At 36.8% G+C, this 21,730-nt stretch overlaps 2 protein-coding genes and 1 long non-coding RNA gene across 15 annotated transcripts in view; 2 read left to right on the top strand and 1 right to left on the bottom strand.

Annotated features, from left to right (window-relative positions):
- LOC126650314 (uncharacterized) overlaps nt 1–12,049 on the bottom strand; it is a 44,355-nt gene extending 32,306 nt beyond the window's left edge. For 2 of the 12 annotated variants that reach the window (XR_007631402.1, XM_050334910.1), the window contains exons 1-4: nt 11,747–12,049; nt 11,128–11,403; nt 8,691–8,775; nt 3,977–4,068 (exon numbers count right to left, since the gene is read on the bottom strand). Coding sequence is in view for 7 of the 12 variants with exons in the window: in XM_050334910.1 (XP_050190867.1) it covers nt 3,982–4,068; nt 8,691–8,775; nt 11,128–11,403; nt 11,747–11,997 (699 nt within the window). In the remaining 5 variants the exon portion in view is untranslated. Of the gene's footprint in view, nt 1–958; nt 4,069–8,690; nt 8,776–10,967; nt 11,404–11,746 lie in introns of those variants that run through there. The other 10 variants (XM_050334913.1, XM_050334912.1, XM_050334909.1 and 7 more) reach the window with 10 other exon arrangements.
- A 114-nt stretch (nt 12,050–12,163) lies between these two features.
- Nucleotides 12,164–21,730, top strand: part of NOVA1 (NOVA alternative splicing regulator 1) — a 142,712-nt gene continuing 133,145 nt past the window's right edge. Inside the window, exons 1-2 of one of the 2 annotated variants that reach the window (XM_050334904.1) lie at nt 12,164–12,704; nt 14,571–14,714. In XM_050334904.1, the coding sequence (XP_050190861.1) occupies nt 12,569–12,704; nt 14,571–14,714 (280 nt within the window). In that variant the 5' untranslated portion in view covers nt 12,164–12,568. The remainder of the gene's footprint in view (nt 12,705–14,570; nt 14,715–21,730) is intronic. The other variant, XM_050334903.1, reaches the window with a different exon arrangement.
- Nucleotides 14,726–21,730, top strand: part of LOC126650317 (uncharacterized) — a 59,210-nt gene continuing 52,205 nt past the window's right edge. Inside the window, exon 1 of the long non-coding RNA XR_007631407.1 lies at nt 14,726–20,277. This is a non-coding gene — a long non-coding RNA (uncharacterized LOC126650317). The remainder of the gene's footprint in view (nt 20,278–21,730) is intronic.

Here is a 21,730-nt window from a genome sequence, read left to right on the forward strand (position 1 = left end):
TGAGAGTCAACATGTTTCATGATTTTAGGACTCTGGACAGAGGGGATGAATACTATAACTCTCTTGGTGAGGTTTTCCTGGGAAAAGGGAAATCTTACTACACTGAGTAGTTGGTAAGCTCCTTATTCATGCAGGGACAAGGTTCTGATTAAAGTGTTAATCTTTGAAGAAATAGGTCACCTGTAGAATTCATAAAATCTCAGGTATGACCAAATGTTTAAATCTGGAGTAAAATTAAAGAAAGTGTGATCTTTGGAGCCCATCAAACCCATTCTGCACCAGAAAGAACACTTCTGAATGATATTCAGGGGTTTTCTCAAAGTGTAGTGATCTTGCAGAATGATTTCCCCACGTAGTAAATTATCCTGTCTGATATTTGTTATTTATTTATTAATATCTTATTATAATATATACATGCAGTAGTATTTTATTATACCTTATATCCTGATATGCATATGTTATAAATATTGCTTCAAATAATAATATTTATTTATTATTTTGTTATTTAATCTTGCTCAAATCTAGGTTTTTTATATTTTTATTTTGGTCTTACAAAAAAGAAAACATTCATTCCAATTTAGTTAGCTAGGTATCCTTGAGAAGTGGAGAGGCACTCGAATTCATAAATGTTTCACCTATTCTACAGCTCTTTCCCAGACACCTTTACAAGACAATTCAATCTGAAACAATCTATTTGCTTCCATTGACAGCAAAGTGAGTGCAAACAACCAGCTTAGCCTAAAAACATAGCATTTAGATAGCTGAAGTTATATATCATGAAACCTTTCCCAGTTTGAAATGCAGATTTTTCTTCTTTCCCTGTAATTACTTGTGTAAGTATATAATGTGAGGTTGAGAATGAGGATAGCTGTGTTAGAAAACATTTCTGGTTTATTTGACAGTATTCATATCAGGAGATTGTTGTTTTTTAAATGAATATCACAAATTATCAACAATGTGTCAAAAGAATACAGAATAGCTTTATTTTCAACAGAGGAAAGGAAGAAAAGTTACCACACTGGAAACAATAACTTAATTTGCAGATCTGTATAGTTTTTAACACTTGTATCTACAGACCCACACCGACTGCAGGGAGCTATCCTGAACTTATATGAAGGCATAATAGTGCTGTAGAATTTAGACACTTCTCTGTTAAGTGGATATATTTAGAATTAGATTAATGGTTTCTTAACTGAGAGGTTTTTTACCACTAGAGGGCTCAAAATTGCTGTGTGATTTTATGTAGGAATAATGAATAAATATATATACAGCTATATACACATAAACACAAAGTATGTGCATCATTCATATGCATGCACTTTATTTTTGTGTACAGTTATAAACACATGTGTATGCACATACTTGTATTTTAATAGATGATCTATTTTTCTTTTATTTTAAAGGTTTTGAACATTTAAACAAAATTCAAATCTTAGATATTTTTAACAAAACTTTGAAATTCACCAAATACAGGTAAAATATTTATCTATTTTCATAATTACAATTTTCAGCTTCATTCTCAGATGACCAGAGTTACACAAAATGTTCATTTCATCAGACTAAATATTGAAAACAATCACATTAAAAAAAAGTTCAAACTTCCACGACCAATGCCTGCTGTCATCATATGTTTTATTAAGGTATGTAGATGACACTGAATAACATGGACACAGTTAATTCTTTTGTAAATTACTTTCCAGAGAATGTAATGCAGTATTGCAGAATTGATCACACCAAGCATTTTTGTTTGATTATATGACTTATTCTCCTGGGAAATCTTAGAAGGTCTAAAGAAATAAAATGTTCATGAAATGCTGACGGTCTTCTTTCACTAATGTTACAATTGTAATGATGAAAGAAATGGCTTTCAACCATTTTTAAGTAATGCATAATCTTTGGAGATAGTGCAATCCAGTTCCTCCACAGTATGACAATGTAATAATGAATCACTTACCCACACAGTCCAAAAGATAGTTAACACAATATTTTCAGTCCTAGCTGACATATACAAAAGTTTGAGGTATTGGTATTTTCTATAAGTTCGCAAAATTGTATTGATCTAAGTATAAGAGATCTGGTCAACAAACCAGTATTTCAAGAACCACGGAGTTTCAGATTATATTGATTAACAGTAATGTACATTTCTGTAGAAATAGGAACACAGACACCAAGATATTTTATAGATATTTATTGCTGTATCTAATAATCAATTTTGGATACTTTCTTTGGAATATTTTCCTGTGTAGAAAATTTTGCAAAAACAAATGAAAAGAGAAGATACTCTTTTTGCAGCACACTGTTTTGAATGCTTGTAAAAATTGTGTTGAACACAGTCATCTATATGAATAAAGACCATTCAAGTGAATGGGCATTTACATAACTGAACAAGATCTTTTAGCCTTTGATACAGAATAATATCTTTAAATATGTCTGAACTTCATGTGGGTACAGCTACACACTAAAAACTGAAAAAAGCTTAACATCCATTTTCTAGAATGATCATTTTTGTGGGTATTCTTAAATTGTTAAAAGTCATACCAAATATTTCACCTTCGTAAAATGTTAAATTCTTAAAAGTGCACAATAAAATAAATTGGGGGGGCAAGGAGAGTTTACATTAAATAGTAAAGTGTGCTGAAAATACACTTCTATTGCTATTTCCACTTAACTTTAAAAGCACAGTTTTTTATAGTCCCATTTCTGTTAATGCATTTACTTTAAAAAGAAAAATATGTGCAACTAAGCCAAGATATTTTCACTTCAAGAATTTTAACTCTTGCATCTTTTGCATTAAGAATTTAGCTTTGCTGATTGTGTATGTTGTGTACACTTTTTTATGTGTAATGCATTCTTAGTTTACCAATTAGTTATCTGAACTTGGGAAATAATCTGCCACACTGGATGACAGATATTAAAATTGGGATTTTTTTACTGATTCATATTCATCATATCACCTTTAGTTCCAGGAGTAAGCTTGAAATCAATAAAGTAGACTGGAATGTGTTGAAACTATTTACTAGAATAATATTACTTTTTTTATGAATTTAAAACACATTTCCGTAAGTGGAAGATCCATTTCCCTAATGACAGCCTACTAATATCAATGAAATTATGGTAGGAATTCAGTTCTATCCAGGTGGAGTTAGCTGTTCCATTAATATTTTAAAAGAAAAACATCCTTATCATATCACAGCACTGTACAAATTGCTCTAGTGATTTCACTTTTATATTATTATCCTCAATGTAAGAAGGACATCAGACTATTAGAGTGTGTTCAGAGAAGGTTGACCAAGATGGTGAAAAGCAAGGAGAAACAGACGAAGTCACTTGGTTTATTGAAGCTTGTAGTCACCTTCGCAGTCTTCAGCTTCCTCAAGAGGACCAGCAGAGGGTAAGGTGCTGATCTGCTCTCTCTGGTGACATGAGGAAACGGAATGAAGCTCCATCAGGGGAATCTCAGACCAGACATTAAGAAAAGGTTCTTCATTGAGAGGGAGGTCATTCAGTGGAACAGGTTTCCCAGGAAAGTAATCATGGAACCAAGTTTCAGGGAGCAGTTGGACAATGCAAATAATTATTAATAACAATTATAATATGAAAATAGTAGTGATTTTCACAAAGATCCTACATGACGCAAGATATGTACTGGGTACAAGTATGACATTTCTTATAGGAGTTAGGACTAGAACTCAGCTATACTCATGTTTTTTTCTTACCCCCTTCAAACAAAATACATTATTTTAACCTGTTGGCAACAATGGGTCTTCATGTGGAATGGGATATGATAGTTTCAATGAATTTTTTCTTAATTGGACAATATTTGAGTTTTAATCTCTGCAGAACATCTACATAACAACATAACCTCACAAGTCAATGGCAGTCATATATTATTTCTACATCGGTAGCATCAGTCTTCTAAAACATAAAATTTTCTTCTTACAAGTTCATTACAGACAAGAAAGTTGCCAAAACTTACCATTATTAAAATGTCATTTTTAGAGTAATAGTTGTTGTTATTCTATTCTTCTCATCATCCATGAACATGTTCCATGATATTGCCATAACACCCTATTGAGTTAAGAAATGCCAAGCATTAACCAAACATAAGTGGCTAAACTAGCAAGCATAAGCTATATGACTGAACACAGGTTTTTATAAACTTTATTACAAAAAAAAAAAAAAATTAAAAAAACCTTTGGTAAATAGGGAGTTTAGGAGATTAAAACCCTTTGCTATTAACACATACAAAGATTATAGTTCATTTCCATTTTAACTAGTTACTGACATGCATACCAAGTGGGGTAAATATGTAGGACAAGATCCCGTGGTTTGGGATTACAGGGATCTAACAGCAGTCAATCCAAAGCAATGACAGCAGGTGACAGAGGCAGGAGGTCCACTTATAAATACCTTTGTTGTGAGCCATGATGAGTCTGAAAGCATTGTTTATAGTGCACAGTGATCTTATTTCTGGGTTTTTTTTGGTGATCTGTATGGGGTTTTTTATGGGCATTCATCTCACTTGCAATGACTCAGTTCTGCAGTAATTTTATTTTTACTGTTTCAACATACGATTTTTTTCTGCTCTAGAGGAAACAGCTTAAAGTTGTAAAGGAAAATAATAATGAAAAGTACAGATATTTCAAAGTTTTGAAACAGGAGTCTTCTTACGTGGTAAAATATTACAAATATTAAAATAAAAATCCACAAAAAATTTGCAGGAAAAATAATCAGGCTTCTCTTATATACTTAATGTATATAAACATTCCAATAACTTTCTGTATCATCATGTTTTTTATGGACCTAAAGTGTGACTATGTAAAGATTTTCATCTTGTTATTTTTAATTATTGGAAAGTGCATCCTTAATTTTCACTTTTTGTAACTGCCAAATTTTAAATTATATACCAGCTGTTTTTTTTATATATAATTTATTAAAAATGATAAATGATATGTTCCTAAATATTCTTTATACATATTCCTATTATACATCCCTAAATATTTCTATGCAAAGTTATTTTAAATTGCCCATCACCTGATTATGATACAGAATCTCTTTTATTGCAGGAATGCATGTCAGACTGTGTTTATATCTTTTACATAGTTTCCTTACTCTCTCCACTATTTTTTCCTGAAGTATTTTGTACTGAATGACTTAAACCCCCTTCAAATCAATAGAACTGTTTTCATCTGGTAGATCCATGGATTTCTATTTTCTGAGCATGTGAGTTGTCTCTTTCATTTTGGTCATTCACCTACTTACAAATGTAAACAGCAGCTTCATAAGTTTTAGTGAAATGTAAATAAAAATAAGTAATATTTTGGAACTAGCATTAAAAGAAGGAAGTAATTCTATATGTTGTAAGTGATTAAAGTAAAAATGATCTCATATTTTGCTACCTTTTCATGTTCCTATTGCTGCTTTTACTGAAACAAAATAACAAGATGAATAAAACCCCAAAGTCATTAATAATCTGCCACCATTTCCTTCTGGCTCAAAATGGTAACTAAATAATTCAAATAGACTTGTACTACTGATGAGCTGTCTGTTTTAACCTCACTGCACTAAGGAATACCCTTTGTCTCAAATAGGCAGCATTATGCCTAATCCCCATGCTTTTTCTGGGGCCAGATAGCCTTTGTGTGCAGCTGACACACAGATACGTGTTTTCATGGCAAACTCAGGATATGTGCCAAATCATTCTGGCCAATTTATCCTGGCAGTAAATTTTAGCTGTTTACCCTCCCCCACCAAGAGATTTTCCAATTCAGGGAATTTATTTAGGAATAAATTTCAAGCGGGTAGAAATATAAATGGAATCACTGATTTCTGTTGGTGAAGTGAAATAATTTCTGGAAGAACAAATCCTAATATATTTGCTAAACTCTAGGGAAAAAAACATTAAACATCCCATTGTGGCTTGATATTCTTAAAGGTAATAACTATTTCCTAAAATATTATTGTGCTGAAAATTAATTTGTAGTCTACTGGCATATGCATTTTGATATAGTGAGCATTTAAAAAGTACTTTTAAAGATCTCTATGTCTCTACTAGGAACTATTATTATTTCGATTATGCTACTTCTCTTACCTTTCCATTGGCAAAAAATCTACCATTATAATTATATTTATTATAATTATTTAATAATTTTAAAATTATTATATTTTAAAATATTATATAATAGATATAAATATTTATTATATTATTATATTATATTTATAAAAGTTATGTTTACTGGAAGTTTATTATTTGGAAAATTGATTCTAAATTTTACAGGAAAAAATGGGGTTCCTTGGTGGTTAATAGTAGGAGAGTTTACTTGTACATTTTTACTAGCATGTAGTTCTCTTTAATGATCTCAGGTAGTATACATTTTATTATTAGTGAGCAAAATTATCAGAGCAACTCAAATTTTGCTACATAATCATGATTACCACAGAAAAATCAGTACTTTTGTCTTTATTGTGTTTTCCTTATTTTTCCTTTGTCCACTGTGCAACATGCTTACTTTTCCTCTTTCTACTTCTTTTTCAGAAAGATTTCTGATCTTCTCCACTGAAATAACTCTTGTTTGTGAGCTGAACTATAGCAAAATTCCAAAACAATCCCAATTAAGATCCCATATTGTAAGACTACATTATTCCAGGAAGGGAATCAAGCTTGACAACAGAATCAAAGAAACTAATTGCTAATGCGTCTTTTTTCTGTACTTCATTTATCATAAAGTGCCAAAATTTCAAACAAATAAGACACTTAGTGACGGTTGAGCAAAATGACACACAAAATAGTAATATTTTTAGAGCAATTATAGTAACAGTGATTGGAAACAGGTATTCTGATTCCTTGAAAAGTACCCTGTTGACCGTACTGTTAAAGAAATACAGTCAGAAGCATATGGAGTGGTAGCTGACTGAATTCAGTTTGTAGAAGAGACGCTTCACCAATGTCCTTTTGTAAGACAGTGACAAGAGGTACAAGTACAATCAGTAACACTGTAAACTGATGAAGCTACACAAGGAGATGCTTCTATCTTGATGTTACATTGTTTCATTGCAGTGAATTTATTCCTAGATTGTAACCATTTTAAACTCCGAATATCTAATTTTTTTCTAGTAAAAACAAAATAACACATACACAAAAACCCCCAAAAAATTCCTCCCTGAAAAAAGAAGAAAAAGCAAAACAAACAAAACCAATAACCCAAAGAAAACAGAAGATACTACTATTTTTGGAAGGCAATTGAATTCAAGTCTTCATTTTCTTTCATTCTGAGAAAGAAAAGGTCTTTAAATTACTGTGCAGAAAGATCGCCATGGAGATGACTTTTTGGGGTAAGTGTTCAGCCACTGGAGTTTCAGATATCCAGATCCACAGAGCCAATTCCCTGCGAGGGATTAAAAATTATCCTGTCCTGAGGCTAACTTGTGTTTTTACACTGAGATCTGAATACATCCTTAGGTAACCACTTGTAAATCTGACCTACAGATTCAGCAATGAAGAACAGAGATCAATTCAGTTCGGTATTCATGAAGTAAAAAAAATACTGTAAATTTTAATGAACTTTGTGGGAATAGGAGATAGGTGATCCCTCTGCTGAGAGAGGAGAAATGGACATTGATTTCCTACAAACACTTTCGCCTTCAATCACCAGAAAAAGAATTTTGGCCAGTATATTCATACAAACAGTATGGTCAAATTGTTACTGATTTTAAATTGTCATCCTCAGTTTCCTGGAAAAAGAAAGCTACAACACAGCAACAATCTACAATATAAAAAGTTTTAGCAGTTGTCTATGCTCTTTTCAGTGAAGAGTACAACTATTAAAACTTGGTTTTTAGCTAGGCAATGCATATATATCAGTGCAGATAATAAAAACAATACAAAGTGGGGGAAAATAGATAATTAGGTCACTTTCGGTCTAATATGTGTTTAACTTTTTCCCAAATCCTAGGTTTGATTTTCCTCAGATATTGCTGGAATCTTGGAGAAGTTTCACTGAAAATTAAAACATTTACTGGTGAACAAATTCTGCAGTATTTAAACAAGCAACAATTAGATAACTTAGTCAACGATAATACCAGTTTAACTGAGAGACTGTCAGAGGAGAGAAGTTTCATAAACAGGAGATGGAAATTAAAAACCTGAAAGAGTTCATCACTAACTGTAATTTTAGTGGAGCCAAAGGTTACTAGGAATCACACAAATCATTCAGTAATGAAAAACTGGCAATTGTAGTAACACCATTTTGGACAAAGACAGAATCAGTTTTCTTTTACGTAGCCAGGATGTTTAAGAGGTATTGGTTTTTATTGAATAATTATTGGGCTTTGTCATATAAAGGGAAAATTTAAGTGTTCATTCTGTTACCCAGAAGAGAACTATACATCGCCTCCATAAGAAACAGGAGATTGAGTCTTTTTCCACAAAGTGGACTTTATCAGATTAGAACTCCACCTCAGTTATTATGTAGATTTCTATTTGTTAATATATATGCTTAATTGCTTTAGTTTATCCTTCTTCCTAATCCCTTTTATTTCTAAGCATAGCTCTCATGTCTGTGGGAGAGATTAATTTGAATGTTACCATCCACACCTCCACCAGTCAAGAGTGATTTTAGAAATAAAGCTGGTAAATTGAATTTGTACTCCATGTCATCACTGAACATACTCTTACTGAAGTTATAGAATACCTCATCTGGTAGGACATGACTGAAGGAATCAAGATCCCACAGCTGCTTGAAAAACCTCTGGTCAGGTATGCCAGTCCAACGCTGGCTGGAAACAGAAAAGATGAACAACAGATTACAGATTTGGAAAAAGAGGAAAAACTCAGACCTTTTAATATTTTCCATCAGTACTTTCTGCGTGATATTACAAGAGAGTGGGGGCAAGGCTGTATTACAGGCCTCCACAACTATTTTTGCTTGTGCTTCAGACCATGAACAATGAAAGACAGTTGCCTGCATTTTGCTGAAAGTTGTTTCTTTCATTGCCCCGACCCATAACAAAGACCCAGCTTGCTTTAAACTCCCCATGACCTCTGCCACTAGAGGGCTGCTCTTTGTGCGATATTCTCCCCTAGACCTCCAGTATCAGTGCTCCAAGCAGTCAAATAAGGAGAAAAAAGTGTATTCTGAAGCATATTTGTAATAATTAAAATTTTTCTTAATATTAAATCAATATTTGTTGAAATGTTAGTTACATGTAGATATTTGCTTAGTTAAGTAGAACTGTTACTGAGAAGCTAGCTGAGAGGCTAATTATATAGTTTTAGCTAACTTCTTCAAAGATGAACCTATCTATTAAACTACAAAATACCTACTTAAAGTACCAGAAAACTTGAAAAATCTTGTCTAAGTGGGATGGGAGATAATGTAGAGAGGAATTATTAAACAAAAGGCATTCTGTAGAGACTAGGGGAGGCACTTGTGAAACAGCTGTTAGTAAAGAAACAGGCTAAGGCAGGACAGACATCTGCTGAGTCTGAGGAAATTAGGTTTCAGGATTACTATTTTTTCCTCTAAGCTTATGGAAGCTAGATACACAAACAAACATACACACTGCTTATTACGTTAAAACTTTTTTTTATTTTACACTTTATTATTCATGCTGTTAGCATGAAACAATACTTTTGTTTCCAGAATGCAATCAAGTAAATGTTTTATAAGCTAATTGGAGATCCCAAAGGGAGGACTTGCAGGTGCTGAATCCAATCAGATCTGTCACATAATTAAAATTGGTGCAGGGGGCACAGTAAAACAGATGTGGTCTAAAAACCAGAGAATTGTTTGATTCAATGTTGCTTCAGATGAATGGGACATATTCAGTGACATAAAGAGAGCAGTGTTATAATTTATCCAGTTCCACTACGGAAATTGACTCAAGATGGCTTAATTCAAACATTGTGGGTTTTTATTTTTGTCTTCAAATTTTTCTGTAAGTCATTTGCTTAGTTCACAAATAAAAAGAGGCTTCTTAGGACTGATGACCCAACAAACTGGACCCGAGATTTACAAGTCACGTAGCACTCTTTCTGACTCAAATACTAATAAAATTCTTCACCTGGAACTTAGTAAAGAAAATGCAGGAGCTAGAACCAGTCCCCAGTTTGCTGTACCGTAATTGTGTCAGCAACTGCCAAGGTAACAGAAGTCTAAAATTTTATTTCAGTCAGTAAACTAAGCAATTATGAGTCAGAGTATCTTAGATACAAAGGGTATATGATGAGTAAGAAAGTACCCTATTTATACAATCATTTTTTTCTGACCATATATCCTATTAAATTGTTACTGAATTGGCTGCATCTATTTCATCTGCTGGCGAGGAAGCTGGATATCATATTCCTGGGACACAATTCCCAAACAATTAATTGAAAGTTTTCCATGTACAGTGCTTAATTGAGTTCTTAATTTGTCAATGCGTTTGGGTAAGAGCCTGTTTAGTTGTTAACATGTGCACAGTTAAATATCTCATAATGAATTACGTACCTGGTTTGTAATTTTTAAGCAGAGGTGATGTGCTATATGATACATTATACACGAAATCTGCATTTTAAGTACTAAAAATTGTTTGGAGCAGCATTAATGGTAAGTGATTACTAAAACTAAGGCTGTCTCCCAGGGAGCTTAGAATGGGAATTGGATTTCATCCACAAACAGACAGGTTTTCAGCTCGCGCATTAGGAGGAACAGAGTCAGCAGCCACGCTGCACACACACGTATCAACACAAATTTAGCACAGAGCATGGTGTAACGCAATAAACATATGTTCCTAAATTTTGTACAGAATTGATGCTACAGTACTGACGACTGCCTCCCCAGTTACAGCAGTTTGAAAAATTTCTTTAAAGGCAACGAGTCAATAAATAGCAAAGAGTAAAATAGTAAAAATGCTTTTCTGGTGTGCAGACAATCCCCCGAGCCCTGCCTCCCCCTTCCCCCACATCTTAAAACGTTTTAAGCTTCCACCTGAATAATTTCAGATTTGTAAGCAGAAATAACCTTCACCGCAGCGAAACATCTTTGAAATCTCTACGAAATACTTAGGTAAGCAACGCGGCTGTGTCGCACAGCTCCAGCTAGACCGGCTGTCACAGCATAACAATAATATCTTTATTATTTCCTTTACAAGCCTGCGCGATGCAGCCCGGCGCGTCCGAGGCTCCCGATGCGGAGCGGCAGCGCTGTCCTCCGCCCGTCCCCCGCGGCGGCCGGTGGGGATGGAAGGACGGACGGACGGACGGAAGGACGGACGGACAGAGGGCCGCGGCCACACCGGCCGTGTCGTGTCGCTCCGCGCGAGTGGTGCAGCCAGCCCCAGCGAGGACGTGTCCCCGCTATCCCACCGCCTCCTCGAGCAATCTCAGCCGTCCTCCCACGCAGCTGCGGGCCTGCGAGGCGCAGCCTGTAACCCAGGTGACGCCGCATCACGGCGGGGACCCTCCCGGGGCAGGAGCCAACCCCCATACACGCCCGCCCCACCACCGCCCCCGCCGCAGAGGTTAAAGCACCCCCGCCTGCCCACAGCGGCTCCGCCACTCGCGTCCCGGGATTGGCGATGAGCTCCAATCCCAGCCTCGCTCTCTTTTGTTCCCATTGGTCGGATCTCCCGCCTGTCTTCACAGAAAGCCCCGCCCTTCTTTTTTATCGCACACACACACATATACACCCCCCCTCCCATCGCCCCCCTTCCCCACCCGCCTGCCCTCGGACACCCCCACCCTTCCACCCCCTCCCACGGTTCTAACCTCTCCTGCCTTGCGGGTTTCTGCGGTGCAGCCGAGGCCGGTGACCCCAACCCCCGGCCAACCAGCCGCCCGCGGTGTTGGGGTGAGAGCGGAGCAGCGCCGCACCACAGCGGCAGCGATCCCCCTCTCCACCCCCGTGCACAGGAGCCCGACAGAGAGGGAGCGGGAGCGGCGGGCAGCTGAGCCGCAGCGTCAGGCGCGGCAGTAGGGCGGGCAGGGGCGGAAGGGGGCTCAGAAACAGCGTGAATCATCTCCCACTCTCTCCCTCGCCCACCATTTACACCGCTCGCTCCCTCCTTCTCACCCTCCCTCCTTCCCTCCCTCCCTCCCTTCCCGCCGATTCAGTCTCACTCGTTCTCTCTCCCCTCCTCTCCCACTCACTCTCTCCCCTCCTCTCCTCTCCTCTCCCACTTATTCTGTCCTCTCCTCCTCCTGTCTCACTCTTTTCACTCCTTTCCCTCCTCCTCTCCTCTCCCCCTTTCTCTTCCCTCTCGCCCCCCTTGTTCCCCTGTCTCCCTTCTCCTCATCTCCTCCTGACACTGCACTGCAGCTGCTCCTCCAGCCCAGTCCTGCCTGCTTCCCTCCCTCCTTTCCCTTCCCTCCCCCCGGGTGCCAGATAAACAAGGCGCGCAGCATCCTCGACAATCCCGATCTTAGCTCTACATTTTCGAAAAGGACAAGAGAACGGGACGAACCCCCTCCCCTCCTCCTCCTCCTCCTCCCCCTTCCTCCTTCTCCTCCTCCTCCTCCTCCTCCCCCCTTCCCTCCCTGCCCCCCCACCACAGAAGGGAAGAGACAATTCTCCTCCGAGCAGCAGCAAACATGATGGCGGCAGCTCCCATCCAGCAGAACGGGACCCACACTGGGGTTCCCATAGACCTGGACCCGCCGGACTCTCGGAAAAGACCGCTTGAAGCTCCCCCTGAAGCCGGCAGCACCAAAAGGACCAACACGGGCGGTGGGTATATCCTGTGTCACCTCCCTCCCCCACAACCCACCCACCTCTCCGCTTTCCTACCTACCTGCCCGCCCGCCTCTCCTTCTCCCCCCACCCCCCAAAAGATTCCCATTTCTCTAATGTTATCATTCATCAAAATGGCGTCGGTTTTCAGCATCTACCAGTCTTTTTATTTAATATCCACGCTGAGGCTGCACAGCCGTGACCCTACGGAGGCAAGGAGGGAGCACAAGGGACTCCCGCAGTCCAGCTATCTCCCTCGCCCTTTTAACGATGGGCAAAAAAAAAGGGCAGCTGGAGGGAGACGGTAAACGCTCTTCCCTCCTTCCACATCCTCGGGGTCTCAAGTTGAATTTGCCGTGCGTTTTTCTCCTCCTTGGCCTCACTCCCATTGTCAGCGCGTACACGGCGTGTTTGCAGTGCCGAGCCGGGGGCGAGGGCTGGCTGGTGGCGGGGGGAGTCGCCCCTCGGCTGCGGGGACTCGCTAGTTAACATCCAGCTCTTCCTGGAGGAGATGAGTTATAACGGGACCAGCATCTCCTTTATCCGTTTGCACTGGAGTCGTCATAACAATGCACCGAGGCAGAGGTGAATTTATTTGCCCCATGTTGAGAGCAGCGATCCGACTGTACATAATGCATGGTTCCCCAGCTGTGGTCATACGGGTGGGCACCACTGTCACACACAGGCACTTCTTGAGACGCTTATAGTGTCAGAGAAGGCAAGTGAGGTGAACTGAGATCGTTACCTCTGCTTAGGGGTAAAAAAACCCCCACAACTTTATGAAACAGGTTTCGTGATATTTTGATATCCATGCCAATGGGATCCTACCTTAATTACTGGGGATAGCCCAAGTCTGGGAAACCAGCGTACCCTTATTGCCTTGCACTTCTTCAGAATCAGTTACAAAAGGTCCTCAGACTTCAGCGTAGCTGGATTTAGCAGTGTGGTGAGGGCACTGACAATTGTGCAGTTTCCAAATCAGACTGGGAATCCTTTTTTCTTTCTCCCCTCCATTCATTCTATATATTTTTTCCTGTCTCGATTGTGTGCCTTAACGCTAGTGGTGGGTAGAGGACTGGCATTGTCTATGCTGTCACCTTTTAAGTGTATTTAAAGTAAGTGACTTAGGGTTTGATCAATTGGGAAAAATTCTTCTTAGTGTCCTTTAATTAATGAGCTTAAAAGAGATCATTGTCGCTTAAGAAGTGCTAAAGGAATACATCAGGATTACTTAGGCAAGTGATTCCATCCGCACCATGTTGAGTTGTTTTCTTGGCAGTGGCTGAAATGCTTGGAATAAAACCCCACATTTTGGGTGGGTTATTTGGTAGCAGAGTAGTCGTTTTGCTCACTTAAGAAGAATGCAGGCAATAGCTAATTGCTGTTCTCATGTGTTTGCTAATGACAAACAAATAGCTCATTAGAATTTACAATTCGTTCCTTTTTGGTTTTGTCATTTCTTTTTGCAGCATTTTCAAGGAAGGTTGTAGTTGTCAGTAGCCACGTTTTAGTGCAGGTTTTTTGTTTGTTTGTTTGTTTTTTTAAGGGGTCTGATCATTTCTGTATGCTGTGGTTGCCATTGAAAAAAATCTACCTTCGAAATATAATATGGATTTTATTCTCATTCTTTTACTGAATTAAGGATCCTATGTGTGTTCTTTATTTTGCTTAGAATAAATGTAGATATTTTAAAATGTCAAAAGCATAGTCTAAACATGTCTTGTAGAATGACGCAACTGGTTAGATGTAAATGCATGAATTAGTGGAGGAGTTTAAAGATATAACCTTTTGTTTATTTGTGGGTCTGGGGAGAAAAATAAGAATTTATAAGCCATATTAACCATGCATATCTCAATTTTTCAGAGGATGGCCAGTATTTTCTAAAGGTCCTCATACCTAGTTATGCTGCTGGATCTATAATTGGGAAGGGAGGACAGACAATTGTTCAGTTGCAGAAAGAGACTGGGGCCACCATCAAGTTGTCTAAATCCAAAGATTTTTACCCAGGTAGGTGCAAAAATTAGCCAATTCTTTATTTTCAAGTCCCAAGGGACGTATGTACATGTCAGTGTGTTTCATATATTGACAACTAAGCTTCCAGTGCAGCAGGAAGCATTATGTGTCAGAAAAGTATGTTATGAAGTGCAACAGTGAATATAAATATTCTGTCTGTTTTGTTGTATGGAATGGACCATGCTGGGCACTAACTGCTTGAAACAAGTTTAAAGATGTTTATAATATTTCTGTGAAAGATTATTTTAATTAACAGTGATTGCTTTATTTTTTAATAAAAAAAAAATCTAGCTTTAAGGAACCAATGTGACAGGTGGTGTAAAAATAATTGTTCGTTTGAAGCTTCCAGACATTAGAATGACAATTAAGCTAGAATGAGTGAAAATAAGAGGCCGCTTAGTAAAGAATGGGCCATTTACTTTAAATCCATTATGTACCTTCTTTCTTCTTCACTGCTTTGTTCACTGGCTCTGGAGTGAAGTAAAAAGGACAAGTGCCGCTTTTTAGATATTCTTTATATTGTGTTTATCGTGGTGGTGGAAGAAAGTGAAGTGCTTTGGGTGAATAAAGAAATTAGCATTTTATAGCAGCTGTATTAATGCAGAAGAAAGAAGTTTTTAGTATTTGAGTATAACAGTAATAAATACCTGAATTGGCATTTCTCCTTTATAAGACTTCTGAAAATGGAGTCTTACATGAAACGATAGACAAGATTTTAGCTTCTGTAGTTGATGAATCGTTTTTTTCCCCTAATATGAACAAATTAGCATTCTCTAATTGAACTTTGTTTTAGAGAACTTTTAAAAAACTGATGCGAAATAATAACACTTCTGTGTTTTGAATTTGTTGTTTTGAGGAGTAACTGGTGATTTGGAATTGAGTTGAGTTGTTGGAATTGAGTCAGCTGTTACTGACTTTTTTTCTGTTGGAAAAATACGAGCTGCTTTGCGTTTGATCTACTTTAACAAAATGACTGAATTCTACGAAATAGTGGAGGCAGTTGGTATGGATGTAAACAGAACACTAACATTGGAGCATTTAGCATCCCTGTCCTCTACCTTTAATGTGAGGCAGAAGTGGAGAATTTTTTATTAATGAAGAGATTTTGGTCTATTTACAAAGGTGATTGTTGATGTGGAAATTTTAATGCACCTGTTGTACGTCTCCTTAATGAATGTAGTTTCTAATACTTAAATGTCAGAGGTTGAAGTGATGCATGTAGTTTTTTTTCCCTGTTGAAAGTTACAGCTTATGAACTGGTGCCTGTTGCCTTTGAGGCCTTTTTTACTTTTTTTTTAAAAAAAGCTAGGAAAATGATCCTTTGTTTTGAAAGGTACGTTAGGGTGGGAAAAAATCAATGTGGAATTGTGAAAACTCTTGGAAGAAATAAAAGCATTCTAAAGAGCCTGATTGCAGAATTAATAACATAATCTGGGTAAAGAGCTGCAATAGTAAATTAAATTCACTGTCAATAGATGAAAATGAAATGGATTTTCTACATTATACATGAGGGGGTATCAGATATGCAAGGATGTTACAGAAAATTGGTGTTTATGAAGAATATTCCAAATACCAAATTACGAGCCTTTTCATTTTACTACAGTTTATTTACACTCACTTGGAAAGGACGCTCCAAAGATTAGATCTTTTGTTCAGTGCTCTAGTATAGTTCTTTTGTTTTCTGATTAAATCAGAATTACTCTTTTTTTGCGTGTGTGTGTGTAGGAAATTGTAAAGATAAAACAGTAGTAGCAGAAGAACTTTTGAAAAGGAAAAATTATCAAGCTAGAATAACATGAGAAAAATGTTTGTGACATTTTTTCCCTTAAAATCAGTAGCAATCATATAAATAACTAGGGCAGGGAGGCTCAAGCATTTTCATGCTAACAGGTGCAAATGAAGTTCCAGTTTGACTTCATACAGTCTGCCTTGAATTTGCAGCTATGTTGTGTCACATACAAAGTGTTTTAAGGAAGTTGGTGACTGATACCTGCTGAAGCATGGAACAGGGATGGGAAACGGATTCTAGCATGACTAGCTCTTCTTAGTCTTTCTGTTTGCGTCTGACCACCAGCCCATGGAATTTTCGGAGGTCCTGGCATTCCTTGAGCTGATGACTTTTGGGTTTCTTCCAGTTTCTCTTGCTCATATAGCATTAGGGAATACAAACCTTGTGAAAGAGCTAAGGTGAAGATACGGTTTATTTTTCTTACAAAGTTTCTTAAACAATTATTCTGTTTTCCTAATAGGTGTTACTTAGTCCTTATCTCTGCTTGTGATTACAAATGTGTTTAATGTATATTTTGCTATTCAATGTTCTGTTGTTGAAGCTTCTGTGAAACTCCTCTGTATTTCCAAAAAGTTTTAGAAAAGTAAGTTCCTGTTTGGAAAGGAGGAAATTACAAATAGTTCCCATGATCTAATAGTGTTTTTTCTTTCCCTCTGTGATATAGGACTTCAGTATGCAGACTGATTTCTGTTGGAATTATTTTTGTACGTCAAAAGGTGACATAATTACTGAAGAATTATATGGCAGCTCTAATTACAAGAAATTAAAGGAAAACCAGCTTTGCACTGTACATCTTAGTTTACAAAATAGGAAGCAGTATAAAAATATGTTACTGTCCACTAGGGTCTTATTTTTTGAGTACACAATTTATTGTTCTCTTTTCAGGTTACCTGCTGACTTTCTCTAATTGTCCGGACTCCTGTAATTTGACTTTGAATATTGTGCCTAGATTATCCCCGATTCTTTTCTGTTCAGGCTTGTCCCCCAAGATTAGCATAAATGAATTGAAAATATCAAAATATACCCTACTTTTATACTAAATGGTATTGATCCTTCTTGTAAAGAAATACAGGGTGTATTGACTAGTAGGTTTTGGTCCAAAATTTAAACACAGATTTAGTCAACGGCTTAAAGAAGTGGCTATTCTGTAAAGCTATTTTAATGTATGGTTTTAGTTTGCATAATATCGAAAAGATTAGTTCTGTTGTATGAAGCTGTCATTGTCTTATCTGTTTATAGTGACCGCCGGACTGAAAACTACTCGGGACATATGTATATTTTCCATTGCGAGCGCTGGCATACACTCTCGTTTTCTTTCTCTCATGCGCACTCTCACTCCGCATTCCTGCCCCAGTCTCTCCCATATGCACACACATGCACAAAATTGTTGCATCGCATCACATTGTTTATTTTGCAACAGGATCTTGCCTGATCTGAACTTGGTGCTTGAGTGAGTTTGAGCTTGGTCAGTGTTTTTCAATTTATTGGAATATGAAGCCATACTTGTAGTGAAATTAGATCACATCAAGAACAGAGATGAATAAAAACACAATTAAGTGGGGATAAGTTTTTACTGCTTTTAACAATATATTAACTGTGTTGTTCTTATAGCAGATTTCTAATCAGTAGTGGTACAAATGTTGGAAGAATATAAAATATGTGAGTTTCCTCTCCCACCTTATGTAGAGAGTGTGTGAAGTGTTGTGTGCCTATTTTGTGCTTGTGACTTGTATTTGAGATGTTTTCTGTTTAAATATCAGATTTTTGAAAAATATTCATGTGTTATGTGAGACAGTCTAGGTAATCTTAGTACCCAGTGCCTTTCTGAAAAGTCCCCTATTCTGACTCTTAAAAGTCTTTCAAACACATTGAATGTGTAAGTAACAACTTTACAGGAATTTATAATTAATAAGCTTATGGCTTCATTACTCTTATAAACTGCTAGGAAGGAAAAAGGTATCATATATCAAGCTTGGTTTACCATTATTATTTCCTTTATATAATAAAGAGATTGTCATGTTAATTTATAACTCTTAAAAATAATAATCTGATAGGGAAAAGAATGTTTTAAAAATCAACACTTGAAATAATGTTGAAGTGAAATACTGTGTTTTTTCAGCTAGGGAAGAGTAAAGACTAATGGAGTTATAAGTGAGAATGGCTTTAGTTATTAACTGTCTGTTGTCATGGTTCCTTGAAGGGGTTTGTCATACATCAATAAATGCATCTCATTTTTGTTCTTGATGCTTCTATTTTTTTTTTAATGAAGTGTTGACATTAGCTAATTGGAGACTACATAAGTATATGTCTAAGACTTTCAGATTCTGTTGTGAACCTTTACTCATGTGAGTAACTTCAGGGGTGATGGGTCTGAGGAAATTACTAAATAGTGAGTAGAGATTTCAGAGGTGGAATCTAGAGCTGTGTAGATTTGTAATCACTGATCTTTGTGCTAGTTTAAAAAAAAAAAAAAAAAAGAGACCAACCACCAAAAACTCCCATGTGTTGATTGCCAGCTGTTCAGAGAGATAATTCTCAGTTGGACAGTTGTCTGTTGCCTGGTTACCGAACAGAATAAAAAAAAGTTAGCTTGTTAGCCAGCAGATCCTTAGTATTTTACATTTAAAAGGAAGCTGAAATTGAATATGTAACTTGATAGGATCTTGAGATTGTTACATATGTAACTTGCCCAGTGTACTATCACTTAGCAGTTTCTCGTTTTGTAAGCTTAGAGAAATTTTGAGGAGAAGTTCAAGTTGAAATTTTGCATGTACTTTTTTTCTACATGTAGGGATTTATTCATGTTTACGAGTGAATCAACTTTGACATAGTAAATGGCTTTTGTTTGCAAGGAAGCACTGTGTCTTTGTCTTGTATAGAAAGGTTTATAACAACTTGTGACAGATTTGGAATGGTTAGTCTAACTTTAATAAATGATACAGACTAACCTGGTTAGCAAAATAAAGAAGAGAGTGAGTGCAAACGTTATGATGGAAATGCCATATTTAAGTTTTCATCATTTAATTGTGATTGCTTTTACCTAGGTTAGAATAAAATTGAAATCCAAAATTTTTTCACTAGATTAGAAAGTTTATGTAGATGAAGGTGCTTCTATTAACAGTATTGCTTTTTTTTTATAAAGTCAGGATTTCTGTAAAGCAGTTTTTCATTTAACAAAATTAAATAAGATTTTAATTTTCCACTTTCATGAAGTTTGAAAGTTCCATACAATACTTCAGTGGTATTTTTCAGATAGATCTAAGTTTTAAGGGATCTTTGACAGAACATGGGTCTTACAGCTAATATTTTAAAAATATAAACAGAGAATGTCTGAATCTCTTAATTGTTTTTCTCTTCTCCCTTGTGCAATAAACAAAACGTGTTTCCTTTTCTTAATACATGCAACCTTTAACAAGCAATATCTTTTTCAAATACTCTTTGATCTTGTTTGTTCTTTAGTCAATTGCATTAACTTAGATATTGTCCTCAGTAGTTGACCACAGAATTTATTTTGTCAGTGATCAGTACATTTTTGGCCAGGGAAAAAAACATTGGATTTAGTAAATTTGTCAGACTGGCTTTTAGAAAAGGAGCATAGAGGGATTTGAGAGGAGGGTTTGTGCCTGATTGCTGTCTCATTTCTGTCTTTGGACACAGTTCTAGCATATAGTTAGCAACAACTATAAGGATTTCACTGGCACACATCTCTGAGACTCATCGTTGCATCCCACAGCAGGTGCAGTCAGCTTTGCAGTCCATCTTAGAGAGGTTAGTTTGTTTTTTAACATTTATCAGTAGGCCAGCGGGAGTTAATGACCTGGTGAGGAGTATGGTAGTTGTCAGTTGTCCAGTGTTGGAATGCTGCAGGTAATTGGGCTGGACTGGTGAGAGCTGTGGCAGTGTGCTTCTCACGTTGCACTGCAGCTGCTGTTGATCTTAATTATTCTGACCCTCAGAGCCTGCAGTGTCATGGTATAAAATGCAATATATATTAGAAATTGGAAGGCTGCTTTTCTGACTCTTACTTATGGGCCTGTTTCTAGGTAGGCCTTGTAGTTTTCTAATTGGATTTGTTTGACACTAAATTCTTAATGTACTTCAATCTTAAACTGTAATACATTATGCTTGTCTATCAAATCTATCTGTGGAGTAATGAAACTGATAAACATGTTTTTGAAATGTCACCATTATAATGGACTTAGCAAAAATATTTGTGTTTGTTCTGACAACAAACAGAATTGTTTGTAAATAAAAAGAGTTGTATTGTGTCTAGTATAAATTTCAGGTGCAGTGTAGTATGTTCTGTAGTGGGGAATGCTTGGTGTATCTAGCTCAGTCCTGTTCATTTACAGATTTCTAGTAGCATGGAAACATGTAAAATTGGAGTTTGTTATTTAGCACATGGAATAAATTAGTGTGCTGTGCATGTGAGATGTTATTAATTTACTGTAGATATACTACCATCTTTATTCTGACTGCATGACATGGCTTTAGGAAACTATCAGGTTCCTTACATTCACCCTGGTATTCAGGGCCATTTTACATTCCCCAAAGGAAATATCAAACTGTACTTTAACCTAAAGATCTTGTGTTACATTACAGACTTGCATAGCTCTATTCCATCCTATTTTTTTTTTATTTTAGGAGTATCTGCATCCCAATTGGTGATCATACACAGCATTATAAAGATCAACTACATTTCTCTATTTTTAAATTAAAATACAAGCAAGAATTGTCAGAATCCTCTGCTTTAAATTTTCCCTAAATTTGATAGACACACTAAATATTTTAATACGTAATAAAATGACAACTATGTAAATTCCCATCCTCCCATATTAACTTATTTTCACTTTAACGTATTTGATAGTTAATTACAATTGAATCATTGAGGATTAGGTGTACTGTTCTTGGTCATAGCCAAGCACTGAAATTCCTTTGCAAGGACTTAGCTGATTTGACTGAAATGTCAGTTTAAGGCAGTCTTTGGAGACACATTTATGGAAGTCAACTCCCAACTGTACAATGCTAACATGCCTTTGTAACCTTTGAGTATGAATTTATCACTCTTTACTTGAGCTACTTATTGTTCTTCTTGACTTCTGAAGTGTAGCAACTTTTTTGTTAGGCTTAAGTTCTTTGCATAATTGGGGGACAAAATTAAGTCTCCTTTGTGGAAGGTTGGGTGTAGCTGTTGTAAATTACTAACTATATGACCAGATAA

This window comes from Myiozetetes cayanensis, unplaced genomic scaffold, assembly GCF_022539395.1.
Source record: "Myiozetetes cayanensis isolate MyiCay16 unplaced genomic scaffold, myiCay2020 scf6-25, whole genome shotgun sequence".
Classification (NCBI taxonomy): Eukaryota; Metazoa; Chordata; class Aves; order Passeriformes; family Tyrannidae; genus Myiozetetes; species Myiozetetes cayanensis.